Below are 13,128 nucleotides of genomic sequence, written 5' to 3'. Positions count from 1 at the left end.
CTGGACAGCATTCTTCAAACATCTCAACGGCAATGTCAGCCTCACATCCGGTTATCACCCAGAATCCAATGGACAAACAGAACGCCTTAATCAAGAAGTCATACGGTTCCTGCGATCTTATTGTCAACAACGACAAGCTGAGTGGAGCAGATACATATTCTGGGCTGAATACACACAGAACTCCCTCACTAAACCCGCTACAGGTATGACCCCATTCAAGTGTATTCTGGGTTTCCAACCACCATTATTCCCCTGGTCAGGCGAGCCCACCGAGCTACCCTTAGTAACAGAATGGCTACAAAACAACGAAGCTGTCTGGGATCGGGCTCACACCCACCTTCTCCATGCCGTCAGGCGTCAGGAACAACAGGCCAACCGTCATCGTCGCCCCACTCCAGAATATGCCCCTGGTTAATGGGTCTGGCTGTCTACTAGGGATCTACGACTCAGACTTCCCTGCAAGAAACTCAGTCCCAGGTATGTTGGTCCATTCAAAATCATTAGACAAATTTCTCCCGTATCATTTCATTTAGAATTACCCCCTAAGTATCGTGTCTCTCCTACTTTTCATGTTTCACTACTCAAACCCGCTGGTGGTCCGAGTGGAGCGACGGAGGAAGGAACCGCACCCCAGACCCCCCCGCCTATCCTAATTGACGGCGAGGAGGCGTATCATGTTCACGAGTTGCTCGACTCCAGACGCCGGGGGGGGGGGGGGGGGGGTACACTGCAGTACCTGGTCGACTGGGAGGGATTCGTTCCTGGGTCAACGCAGTGGATATCCTTGACCCCACTCTCACTGAGGAGTTTCATCGGACGCATCCGGAGAGGCCGACCCCCCGACCTCGAGGAAGACCCCGGCGTCGTTTGCCTCCTCGCTTCAGGAGCCGCTCGCAGGGGGAGGGCTCTGTTATGGAAGAGGTTCCTGTACCGCCTCCCTCGCACCACCAGAGGGAGCCATCGCCCGAATATTAGCCATCTCATGAACTCCAATTCCCATCATGCCTCATACCTGGGACTGATTGCACTCCACACCTGCACCTCATTAACACACACACATATAAACCATTCACACACAGCACCACACTGCGAAGTCTTGATTTGCCCTGGCTGTCATTTCTGAGCGTTATTACCTGTGTTTGTTTTGTACCTCTCGACCCTTGGACTGTTTAATGTTACTGATTGTTCTCTGCCTGCCCCGACTTGGATTTTTTTACTGGACCCTTGATTATCGCTGCCTGCCTCGACCTTTTGCCTGCTTCTCGACTCTGTCTCTGCCTTGCCTCGATTGTTCAGTTTGCTGGTGTTTGACCCTGCCTGTTTGACCATTCTAAATAAAGCTGCAAATGGATCCAACCCAGTCTGGTCCTTCACAACAGAGCCACTGAAGAAGCTTTAGTTTTAGGAGTTAAGTGGCTGTGATGCACTTTCACCCGTTCTGAATCTTCTGTTTAACTGAGGTCATTCCGTCCTCTGTGTTTTATATAGACTGTCATTCCCCTGCCATAATTTTACAGCACAGTTATTTACATCGGCCTCTCGGTTGAGCAAGATACGGCATAATTGCATGTTAGTTTTTAATTATAAAAAAGTAAGGCGATGGGTTGTAAGGTAGCATCGCATTGTTCCCATCTTATCCGTGCTCTGTGATCGTGTGAGCCTGTCTCCTGTGCTAAGTGATGATAAGCCTGCTTTCTATGCTCGCTCATAATTAATCCATCTCTGGCGCGTCCCTGCCCTTATCGCGCTCGCTCTCGTGTCTCAATGGAACTCAATTCTCTGTTGATATCTCCTTAAAAAGAGAGGTGCAAATCCTTTAGTTTAGCCTTAGATTGAAGACATGTTTCCCATCGTGCTAAATCTCAGCATCTATAGCCTGAAAATGCATCAAATTACAAACAAGACTGGGACTGTTTTGGCCATTTGGTTTTTAAGAAATGTGTCTTCTGGCTATAGAGGAATTCAGTGTACTCGTGTATATATAACACTATACACTCTTAAAAATAAGGGTTCCTTATTGGCATTCCATGGCAGAACTTTTAACATCCATGGAACCTTTACATTACACAAAAGGTTCTTTTATAGTGGAAAAATGTTCCACTTTTTATTGAATGTCATCAGCTATGTACTTACATTTAAATTAATCATTTGATACAATGCACTTATTGTGTACATGTTTTTACATCGGATATTGTAATACCTGCATGTAATTACAACAGTGGTTCATTTCTGTAGTTACAGTACATCTGTTGTCTCTACCTTTACACCTTAACCCACCCTTAAACCTAACCATACCACCAAACCTGTCCCTAACCTTAAAAATATCCCACCTCAATAGCAGTAAAAGTGTTTTACAATAAACAGGAATATAAAAGTACATACACTCTCAGATAAAAAGGTACAAAAGCTTTTTGTACCTGTTGAAAAGGTACTAACACAGTGACAGATTTTGTACCTTTTTTTTCTGAGAAAATCGCAGTTAAAGACACTTAATATTGAAAAAAAAAAAATCCTTTTAAGAACTGTTGGCTGAAAGGTTCTTTGTGGAACCAAAAATGGTTATTCCATGGCACTGCTGTGAAAACTAACTATTGAAGCATTTTGGAGAGTGTAGGGCACAGGATATTTATGGTTAGTGAAAAAAGACTGACATGAAAAGCAGTGTGCATCTCATACAGAATAACAAATAAATTAACATTTTCCCTCCCCACAAGTTTTAGTCTTAAAATAACTGAGCATGTGAACAAACCAGATTCAAATAAAATAGGTTTCTTCATTTATGAATATGAATTCAGTGTCATGGCACATAATGATTTTATTAGCAGCAGCAGAAGCAGAATGGGTTCTCATCATGTTTTGGATCTGAATAAAGGTTAAAGCCAAAGCTGCATGTTGCAACTGAAGTGACACAGTGGTTGGCACATGATTACGACATGCTTACAGGTTTGAGTCCGGCTTCTATCATGTTCCTGTTCCAATTCCCTTTTTCTCCCTCTCTCCCTTTTCCTGCTGTTCTTTACTGTCCTGCCCGGTAAAAAGGCAAAGATGAAAAGTAAAGTAAGTAAGTTTAAAATAATGCTACTCTGCCAAACTGAACTGAAGTCACATTCATTGATATTGCTGAATTTTTTACCCTTTCTGAATCAGTATGCATTAAAATCAGGTCCAAGTAGTGATACATTTAGAATGGAATACTTGCACACTGCTTATTGCATACTAAAATAAACCTATTTTGGTCAAACATGATGTATAGTGGAACATTTCAGATTCAGATTCAGCAAGCCATCAGCTCAGAAATAAAACTGTTCATATTTGATGTAAAATCGTTTTATTTCTTTGTAATCTGATAAACAAAGACATGATCAAAAGTGATGGTTGCTGTTCATTCTCATACTAGAAAGGTACAATTGAGTAGATTTCAGCCTATTGTAGGTTATAGGGTTGCACAAATCCCAGTTTTCCTGTCCTGTACAAAATAGGCTTTGCAGGACCCCACAGAGAAGCCTATGGCAGCAGTCTTTGGTATTAAATCAAGTGTGGACTCAGACAAACCATGCAAATGCTGTATACACTGCAAAAAAAAAAAAAAAAAGTATGCATAGCATGAAGCATGCAATTTTGGCACACAGCCACAGTATTGAGACAGTTTAAATCCGTTTAATTTAAACTTTTACATTGTATTGTTCTGTATTTAATATGTCCAGCTACTATAAATAAACAATAAACACTGGTTGTAATTAAGAGGGCAAGACGCATTCGTTCACAAGCAAACAAACAAAAACAAAACTCCTACTAATCCGGGAAGTTATCTATTTCACCGTAGCTGGACATCCCGAGGGGACAGAGAAAACAGCTCGTGAATACTAGAGTGCAGTGAATGTGTGTGTGGACAGTGTGGAGTGTGTGAGCGCTGCTGCAGCTCTACTGCGCACCGCTGCGCTCAAACCTCCTGCAACAAAAGCTGAAGACGCGCTCATCTGCGCTGTCAGTGTGCGCCCGGATCACAGCACAACTTAACCCTCTACACGACCAGACCAGCAACCCCTGACTGGAATCAGACTGATACCCGAACATACTCGAGTCTTACAGACAGCGCGTTTATCTGGGTTTGGATGAGTCGCGGTATCATTTTTTAATCTCGAGTCAAGCGCGCGGAGCAGGAATGTCCCGGAGGAAACAGAGCAACCCCAAGCAATTCAAACGTGAGTTTGCCAACGCGGATTTTACTCATCCATTGTTTCAGGTGACAGGACAGGTTGTTTATAGTAGTTTCATAGTTTTTATATAGGTTCAGCTGAAGTTGATGTTTCATTTAAAGATTTTATATAGGTTACATCGAATGCTGACCAGTCAGATGTGCATCAGAAAAATCAAAGGCTCGGTTTTATAGTTTGATGCGTTTAACAAAATTGTGATTAATTGTTATTCTTCTTTTATTTTATATATATACAATAGAAATGACAGAATTGTTGAATGTTTGAAATGTTTGAATGACAGCATGCAATTTCTGAAGTAGAAGCATGTGATTTATGGTTTTTGCCACGTTTAATCCAGTGCTTTGAATAAGATAATAAATATAGACTTTTTTAAAGAACTAATTAACTACAATTATTATAATTTTTTTTAATCCAGAACTTTCCGAATTAATGCTAGAATTGTAAAATGCCTTATGACATAAAAATTATATTTAACCCGTAAAAATAGTAAAATTAGTCCACTACACTTTTTTTTTTTGAATAATGCAAACATTTCAAAACATCTGCAAGTATCTGTTCATGCATCTCAGAACTACAGAGAAGTGCTTTGGTCCACACTGTGCGAAATTTCAATTTTTATTGTGGCAGACTTGAAATGTAGCACAAGGACAGCTCTCCAAAACACCTTATTTATTTTCAGTCTTGGCATATTGTGCTGGAGTTTCTGCAAGTGATGAAACTGTTTGCTTAGCAGTCCGGGCATATCAGCTCTCATCATGTCTGTTTTCTGCTTTTCAAGGTCTGCATTATACAGAAGGCAGTTGTAGTGATATCTCAATCTGCAGACGTGTCCCACATATTTCTGGAGTGATTTGAAACACTAGCACACAGCAGAGAGTTCTTGAAATGACTGTAGGCTAGAGCACCTGTAAAGAGCGCAGCTTTACCAGCCACCTGCTTCATAGCAAAGGACAAAGAGGTTGTTATGGGTAGAGATGCTCCTCTCCCTTTTTTTTTTATGGTTACATTTTGTTCCCAATTGAACAGAGTTTGTCCTGTTATCTGAACCCTGGCGATTCACCCTGGATTTTAATATTTTGCCTATTCCATTCTCTGGTGTGCCCTCTGTGAGGCAGATAAAGCGGGAGCACTGAAAGAGCTCCATTAATTTGCCCCGATGACTGTGGAGATAAGGGCAGATAATGGGCTTGATAAGCTGGGGAAGATATACCATCAGAGACCCCATTATTACCATTAGAATTCCAGGCCGGCAGTCTGTTCCAGCCTGATAATCCCTCCCCCATCCTCTACTTCGCATGATAAGACAAGGAATAGTCAGTCCGCACTCTCTTTATTAGCCCGCCTGGATATTCCGATAATATGGTGATAAATTATGTATTTTCTCTTCTCCCACTATTTTAGCCCTATTGAGGGATCTGTCTCTCTCCTTATGGAGAGATAAAAGGGCATTTTGGGTCATCTTTTTTCCCTTCCCATACGTCCCTCCCCCCTCAGTTGGTGTTTAGGGGTTTATTGTAATAAGAGTTTGATGGTAAGGGAGATTGGATGGCCAAGGTGTCTTGGTGGGAGAGTAGACGTCAGTGCTATCAGCTCAGCATCTCCAGCACAGGCTGCTACCAGCTGTTCATCTCAACCTCTTATCACCTGCACAGCCAATCGCGGTGTAAATTTGGCCAAATTGTTGGTCGGTGCAAGGCGGGATTGCCAAGTAAATGACAGCAAGAATGGTGCGAGTTCCTATAGTTGTCTACCAGCTATTTTTGTCATATTTGTTATGTTGAGAACATGTTTACTGTCTATGGATTTTTAAAACAATGAATAATTGCTGCTGGTCGTTGCAAAGGTACTAAAGCTGTCACTGGGGCAAAAGGTACATTTAGGAATGTACCATTTAGGTACTCATAAGCACACTTTAGATACTAATATGAGCATAGTACTAATTTGCAGCCTTTCGGCATAATTAAGGTGCAAAGGTGGAACTTTTGAAAAGGTACTGCCCCGGTGACAGCTTTTGTTACTTTTTTCTGAGGAAAAAAGATACTAAAAGAGGCTGTCGATGTACTGAGGACTTTTTCAACAAACTACTTATTCACAGAATTTGAAATTATGGTGTGTGTGTGAGTGCGCGCAAATTTATGTATACACAATGTTACCCAGAACATATGCATATATTACACAACTCTCTCGAATACTTGATTTTGCATTCTATCTTTGAATGTCTTTGTCGAATGATTGCCAAACTGTAGATTTAATTAACAAAAGTGTCTTGTCTTTAATGTCACTCTGCAAAAAATAAATAAATATATATCATATTTAATATATATATATAATATACCCCCATAAAAACTTAAAAAATATATTATTGCATTGTAAAAAAAAATGCTTTTAAAATTTGTTTTTGAGCATGTTTTTAAGTTCATAAATATATATAGTAGTCAACATTTGAAGTGGATCAAAAAAGTTAAAACACACCTGATAAAGTGACACACCTATGGTTCTTCTGTGAACTAAAGGAGAACTGACTTCATACATCCACTATAAATCACTATAAACCACTACAAAGTCACTGTAAAAATTAAGAAGAGTAAATTTAGTTCACTTTAGCATCATTTGTGTGCAGATATTAATAGTTTGATATCTATTTCAATGATATTGGCATGTTTTTTAGTGCAGCTTAAGTGTTCAAATGCTGTTTATGACCACTGTATTTGCTTCTATATGTTATGCTTCTGTTTCAATATGGTGTAACTGCTAATGAAGTTTTGTCACTAGTTTCAGCTCTTGCAGCAGTGAACTGTCAAAGTATTTCTCTTGTACTCATTGTTCATAATTCTTCAATTATTTATTTGGAGGCTGTCATTCGTGGTTGTCGGCGCTAACTTTGTGCTGTCAGAATATGATAATTTATTTCATTATTATACCCTATCAAGGATGTCAGATTTGTTGCCTCTCCTTTATTCTTTTTTTAATCCGTTTTGATTAACTTCATCTGCCAACTGTCAGCGTGAGGCATCCCTCAGTCGTGAGCTATCTCTCACAGATCAGTGCAATATGAAGAGAGGGCTTATTGCGTGCCAACTTTCTCCCCAGCATCTGTTCAGCACTAATGAGCTATGAAGTGCTGTGGCTCACTCGCTGCAGGAGGAGGAGGGGAGATGGAGAGGACAGGAACGCCACGCGCCTGTCTCACGCTTCTCCAGGAACGCTGGGAGACATCCCAACTGTTTAGGAATGCAGCTAATGTTTGTCTTTGTTTGTTACACACAACAGTTCCACAACTCGGTCATTATAATGCCTGTATTCTAGTCTAAAGCAACAAGCCACGAGAGGCTGCGCATTACAGTAAAGGTAAGAGGTAACTGTGGTAAAATTATTGTAATGCACAATCTTGACTGGTTTATTGCTGTAAAAAATAGTGCAAATGCAGTATGATAAAACACAAATAAATTATCAATAAATATTTACATTTACTACAACAATAGCAAAATATGAACAAAATGATATTAAAACAGAATATGGCAACCTAGTGGATGACAACTTATAATTTGAAAGGTACACACACACACACACACACATATATATATATATATATATATATATATATATATATATATATATATATGGTGAACATTAGAGAATGGTAGCATCATTTTCATATATCTATATAATACAACCCGAATTCCGGAAATGTTGGGACATTTTTTAAAATTTGAATAAAATTAAAACCAAAAGAATTTCAAATCATATGAGCAAATATTTTACTCACAATAGAACATAGATAACAAATGTTTAAACTGAGAAATTTTACAATTTTATGCACAATATGAGCTCATTTTAAAATTGATGCCTGTTTACCATGGTATAGCATCTCCTCTTCTTTTCAAAGCAGTTTGAAGACGTCTGGGCATCGAGGTTATGAGTTTCTGGAGTTTTGGTGTTGGAATTTGGTCCCATTCTTGCCTGATATAGGTTTTCAGCTGCTGAAGAGTTTGTGGTCATCTTTGACGTATTTTTCGTTTAATGATGTTCTCTATAGGTGAAAGATCTGGACTGGAGGCAGGCCAATTCAGCACCCGGACTCTTCTACCACAAAGCCATGCTGTTGTAATAGCTGCAGTATGTGGTTTTGCATTGTCCTGCTGAAATACATAAGGCCTTCCCTGAAATAGACGTCATCTGGAGGGGAGCATATGTTGCTCTAAAACCTTTATATACCTTTCAGCATTCATAGTGCCTTCCAAAACATGCAAGCTGCCCATACCGTATGCACTTATGCACCCCCATACCATCAGAGATGCTGGCTTTTGAACTGAATGCTGATAACATGCTGGAAGGTCTCCTTCCTCTTTAGCCCAGAGTATATGGCGTCTGTGATTTCCAACAAGAATGTCAAATTTGGACTCAACTGACCATAAAACACTTTTCCACTTTGAAACAGTCCATTTTAAATGAGCTTTGGCCCCACAGGACATGACTGCGCTTCTGGACCATGTTCACATATGGCTTCCTTTTTGCATGATAGAGCTTTAGTTGGCATCTGCAGATGGCACGGCGGATTGTTTTTACCGACAGTGGTTTCTGGAAGTATTCCTGGGCCCATTTAGTAATGTCAATGACAGAATTATGCCGATGAGTGATGCAGTGTTGTCTGAGGGTCCGAAGACCACGGGCATCCAACAAAGGTCTTCGGCCTTGTCCCTTACGCACAGAGATTTCTCCAGTTTCTCTGAATCTTTTGATGATGTTATGCACTGTAGATGATGAGATTTGCAAAGCCTTTGCAATTTGACGTTGAGGGACATTGTTTTTAAAGTATTCCACAATCTTTTTACGCACTTTTTCACAAATTGGAGAGCCTCTGCCCATCTTTGCTTCAGAGTGACTCTCTAAGACATCCCTTTTATTGCTAATCATGTTACAGACCTGATGTCAATTAACTTATTTAGTTGCTAGATGTTCTCCCAGCTGAATCTTTTCAAAATATCTTGCTTTTTCAGCCATTTGTTGCCCCCGTGCCAACTTTTTTGAGACCTGTAGCATTCATCAAATTTGAAATGAGAACAATTAAGTGGATAAAAGTGTAACATTTCTTTGTTTAAACATTTGTTATGTTCTCTATGTTCTATTGTAAATCAAATATTGATTCATATTGATAATTGATAATTATATGAAAATTATGCTACCGTTCTCTAATGCTGACCATTTATTTGATCAGAAGTACAGTAAAAACAGTAATATTTTCAAATATTGTTGCAATTTAAAATAACAGTTTTCTATTGTAATATATTTTAAAATGTAATTTATTCCTGTGATCAAAGCTGAATTTTCAGGATCATTACTCCAGTCTTCAGTGTCACATGATCTTTCAGAAATCATTTTAATATGCTGATTTGCTGCTTAAGAAACATTTATTATTATTACCAATATTGCTGATTCATATTTATTTATTCGATGAGTAGAAAGTTCAAAAGAACAGCATTTATTAGAAATAGAATAATTTCTAAAGTCATACATATCTTTACAGTCAGTTTCGATGTTTTTTGATCAATGTAATGCATTGTTGCTGAATAAAAGTATAATTGTGCATATGTATTATATGTATAATTGAACACATATTGCCATCAGCAGTTAGTGAAACATCTGTATCAGTAAACCAACACAAAATACAACCAAACAAAAAAGCACTATAATACAAATGTACAAAAGACTGTCCTTAAAGTGCGTCTGCAGGCCGCCTCTGGGACCAGTAGCTTTAAAAGAGGCCGACAGAATCAATGGCAAAAACAAGATAAGCGAGATGTTTATTTGACGAGCCTTAATCATCGATGCCCCTGCTGTGCTAGATGTCCTATCAGTGAGGTCCAGCGGCTCGAAGGGAACACGCCACTTTTATTCTCCTCACCTTCATTGAGCCTTTGGAGTTCAATGATGTTAAATCGATAACTGTTGTCAGATGCACAAACTGGTGCTTGGTTTTCAATGGGAACAAAAAGACGGCTCAATTAGAGTGTTTGTGCTGAAGATTTGTTAAAGAGCTGTACCCTTTAAGGCATGTCTTTACACTTGGCATCCATCTTGGTAGCTCCCTTGGGTGTCTGTTTTCTATGTCTTCAGTAGGCAAGTACATCTGTTCACTTCAATGGAAAAAGACAGAAGTAGTCAAAACTGTAAATCAAGATTACATTTGAACAATTTCAAATCAGCAATGAAATCAAGGGTATCATATAGTGAATAAAACATTAAAACAATTTAATTTCTTTAGCTTTAGCTTATTTATCTTTATAATACTTATGTTTCTACATAAAGTGTTACTACACTCTAATTTATTGTCGTAAAAGTAGTGGTCGACTGATCTACCGGGCAAAAATATTGACTGATATTTGGGATTTTTAAATTATCAACATCAGCGAAAAAGTGTTTCACTAATCTGTTTCGGAATCTGTGGCTGTATCCGAAATCGCCCCCTATACCCTCAAATAGTGCACTATTTGAGGGGACAGCTATTTTAAGTGGTGTTCGAAACCATATTGGATGTTCTCGAGTGCACTCATTCAATCCCACAATGCACCGCAAAAATGAGTGTACAACCGATGCACACTCAACGGCAAGAGATAACCCAGAATGCACTGTGAGCGTCACACGCAGAATGAATTCCCGCGTCTCGCCAGAAGATGGCGCCTGCAGCTGAATCATCCATCCATTCATTTTAGAAGCACTCATCCACAGCGTAATACAACACATGTAAAAAAATTATTGCAAATTGACTATTAGGGTTTATACATAATTTCCTTGACAGAGTTCAAGATAAATCCTTCAATCTTACTACTGGAGCTGCCCGTATCAAATGATTATTAAACAGCAAGCAAACTATGCAAAAGCGGCAGTCCTTCCGGTGCACTCAGTGTCCGAATTCACTCACTCGTTTTCATTCACTCCTTCAAGTGAACTGTATGAGTGGACTAATGTAAGGAATAGTGAATGAGGGTATAGGGGGCGATTTCGGATACAGCCAATGTTGGAAGCGGACTTTTATTTTGACAGTGTACAGGATTTTTATATTGACATTACTGAGATCTCCCGAGGTCATAAATCTGCTGATATTTGGGATTGTTTTTAATCATTGAAAAATTTTGCAAAAAATTGGCAAAAAAAAAAATAATCAGTTTGGACGATGTATTGGAAGCAGATTTTTGACAGTGCATGCGACTTTTATTGTCACGTCAATGAGACTGATCTCCTGGGCCGTATATCTGCTAATATTTTGGATTTAAAAAAATATATTGACATCGGCAAAAAAAAAATTTAAATTAAATAAAAAATTTGGCCAATGTGTTGGAAGTGGACTTTTATTTTGACATCACTGATAACACCAGAGTATGATAATCAGAATTATCATAAATACGAGTATTCTAGTAAACAATTGGACATATACAGCCTCTCAAGTCTTATTTACAACTGGAAAACTCTGAGATCATTTTAATAAATGAGTTTCCAAGTTGGGCAGGCCTTAAACTTTAAACATGGCGGAGGAGAGAAACAGTAGTTCTGTAATTATTATTTTTTTTCACAAAAATTACATTGCTTTCTCTTGAGCTATATTTACGTATAGAAATAACCATTTGATGCATAATGCATGTATTGAACACATCAAAAATAGGATTTATTTGACAGAAATTTAGCGTTTACTTTTCTATGAATTCATTGCGGTTGTCATCTAAATAACTGTTTATTATACATTAAGTTATACATTTAAAAAATATTAATTAATTTGTTATGCATATGTTTGTTGCTATCTTTAAATTAAATAGTGTGATATCATATATATATTATGATATATATATATGGCCACCCATTGGGGAAGTCGTGGCCTAATGGTTAGAGAGTTGGACTCGTAATCCAAAGGTTGCGGGTTCGAGTCTCCGGCCGGCAGGGATTGTAGGTGGGGGGAGTGAATGTCCAGCGCTCTCTCCACCCTCAATACCACGACTGAGGTGCCCTTGAACCCCCAAATGCTCCCCGGGCGCCGCAGCATAAATGGCTGCCCACTGCTCCAGGTGTGTGTTCACGGTGTGTGTGTGTTCACTGCTGTGTGTGTGCACATTGGATGGGTTAAATGCAGAGCACGAATTCTGAGTATGGGTCACCATACTTGGCCGTATATCACTTCACTCACTTCACTCAATCCTCTCTAAGATATCTCTAGTGCTCCGTCTGCTCATGACTGTTAAGAGTTTATATGTTTCTTGGTTTGGACGTTTGTGGAGTTGTTCCTCACAGGAAGGTTCTGAGATTTTGATGATTTCATGTGCTGAAATATCACTAAAGAGACAGAAATATGTAAACAGAATGCAGTTGTTGGATGCAGTTTTTAATCAGTGTCTAATCTAAACAAAGACGCTAAACATGAGACATTGTCAAATCATCTGTTTTATAAAATGCTTAATAAATGAGTTATTTGAAAAGCCAGATACAGGCTGCTGGTGCCACAGTAAACGGTGTTTGTTGGGATTAGAGAGCTCGGCGGTCTAATTTTAACTTCAGCACCTCCACAGCAAATGTGATGGCACGCTTTTAAATGCGGAGCGGAAAATCGCTAATGGCACAAATCCGGGGCACTAATATGTGATAGCTGAAGTTTGTGTGAGCATCTTTTACGAACTGCGCTTAAAAGTTCATAATTCAAAGTGCTTTTGGGGTTGAGTCTGCAAAGCTGTTGATATCAAATGACAGCCTTTAAGTTCTTTAATTGCACAGCTCGCTCCCAGGATACTGGAATACTGTAAAGCTTAATTATTAGTTGTGCTTTCTGTTTATATCAGGGATTTGTTTGGAAAGGGTTTCTTTGCCAAGATTATGAGGATCACAGAACAGAAAAATAAAACAGGAGATCGCTTTAATATCTCACAGACAG

At 39.0% G+C, this 13,128-nt stretch overlaps 1 protein-coding gene across 1 annotated transcript in view; it reads left to right on the top strand.

The window, feature by feature from the left end:
- Positions 1–4,162: 4,162 nt before the first annotated feature.
- Positions 4,163–13,128, top strand: part of LOC306847399 (zinc finger protein ZFPM2-like) — a gene marked incomplete at both ends in the record, with an annotated part of 63,148 nt that continues 54,182 nt past the window's right edge. The window contains one exon of the mRNA XM_079381327.1: positions 4,163–4,202. Within this exon, the coding sequence (XP_079237453.1) occupies positions 4,163–4,202 (40 nt within the window). The remainder of the gene's footprint in view (positions 4,203–13,128) is intronic.

This window comes from Barbus barbus (genome assembly GCF_936440315.1).
Source record: "Barbus barbus genome assembly, chromosome: 27".
In the NCBI taxonomy this organism is placed as follows: domain Eukaryota; kingdom Metazoa; phylum Chordata; class Actinopteri; order Cypriniformes; family Cyprinidae; genus Barbus; species Barbus barbus.
The sequence above is the reverse complement of the archived record's forward strand: the minus strand, read 5'-3'. Positions and strand labels throughout refer to the sequence as shown.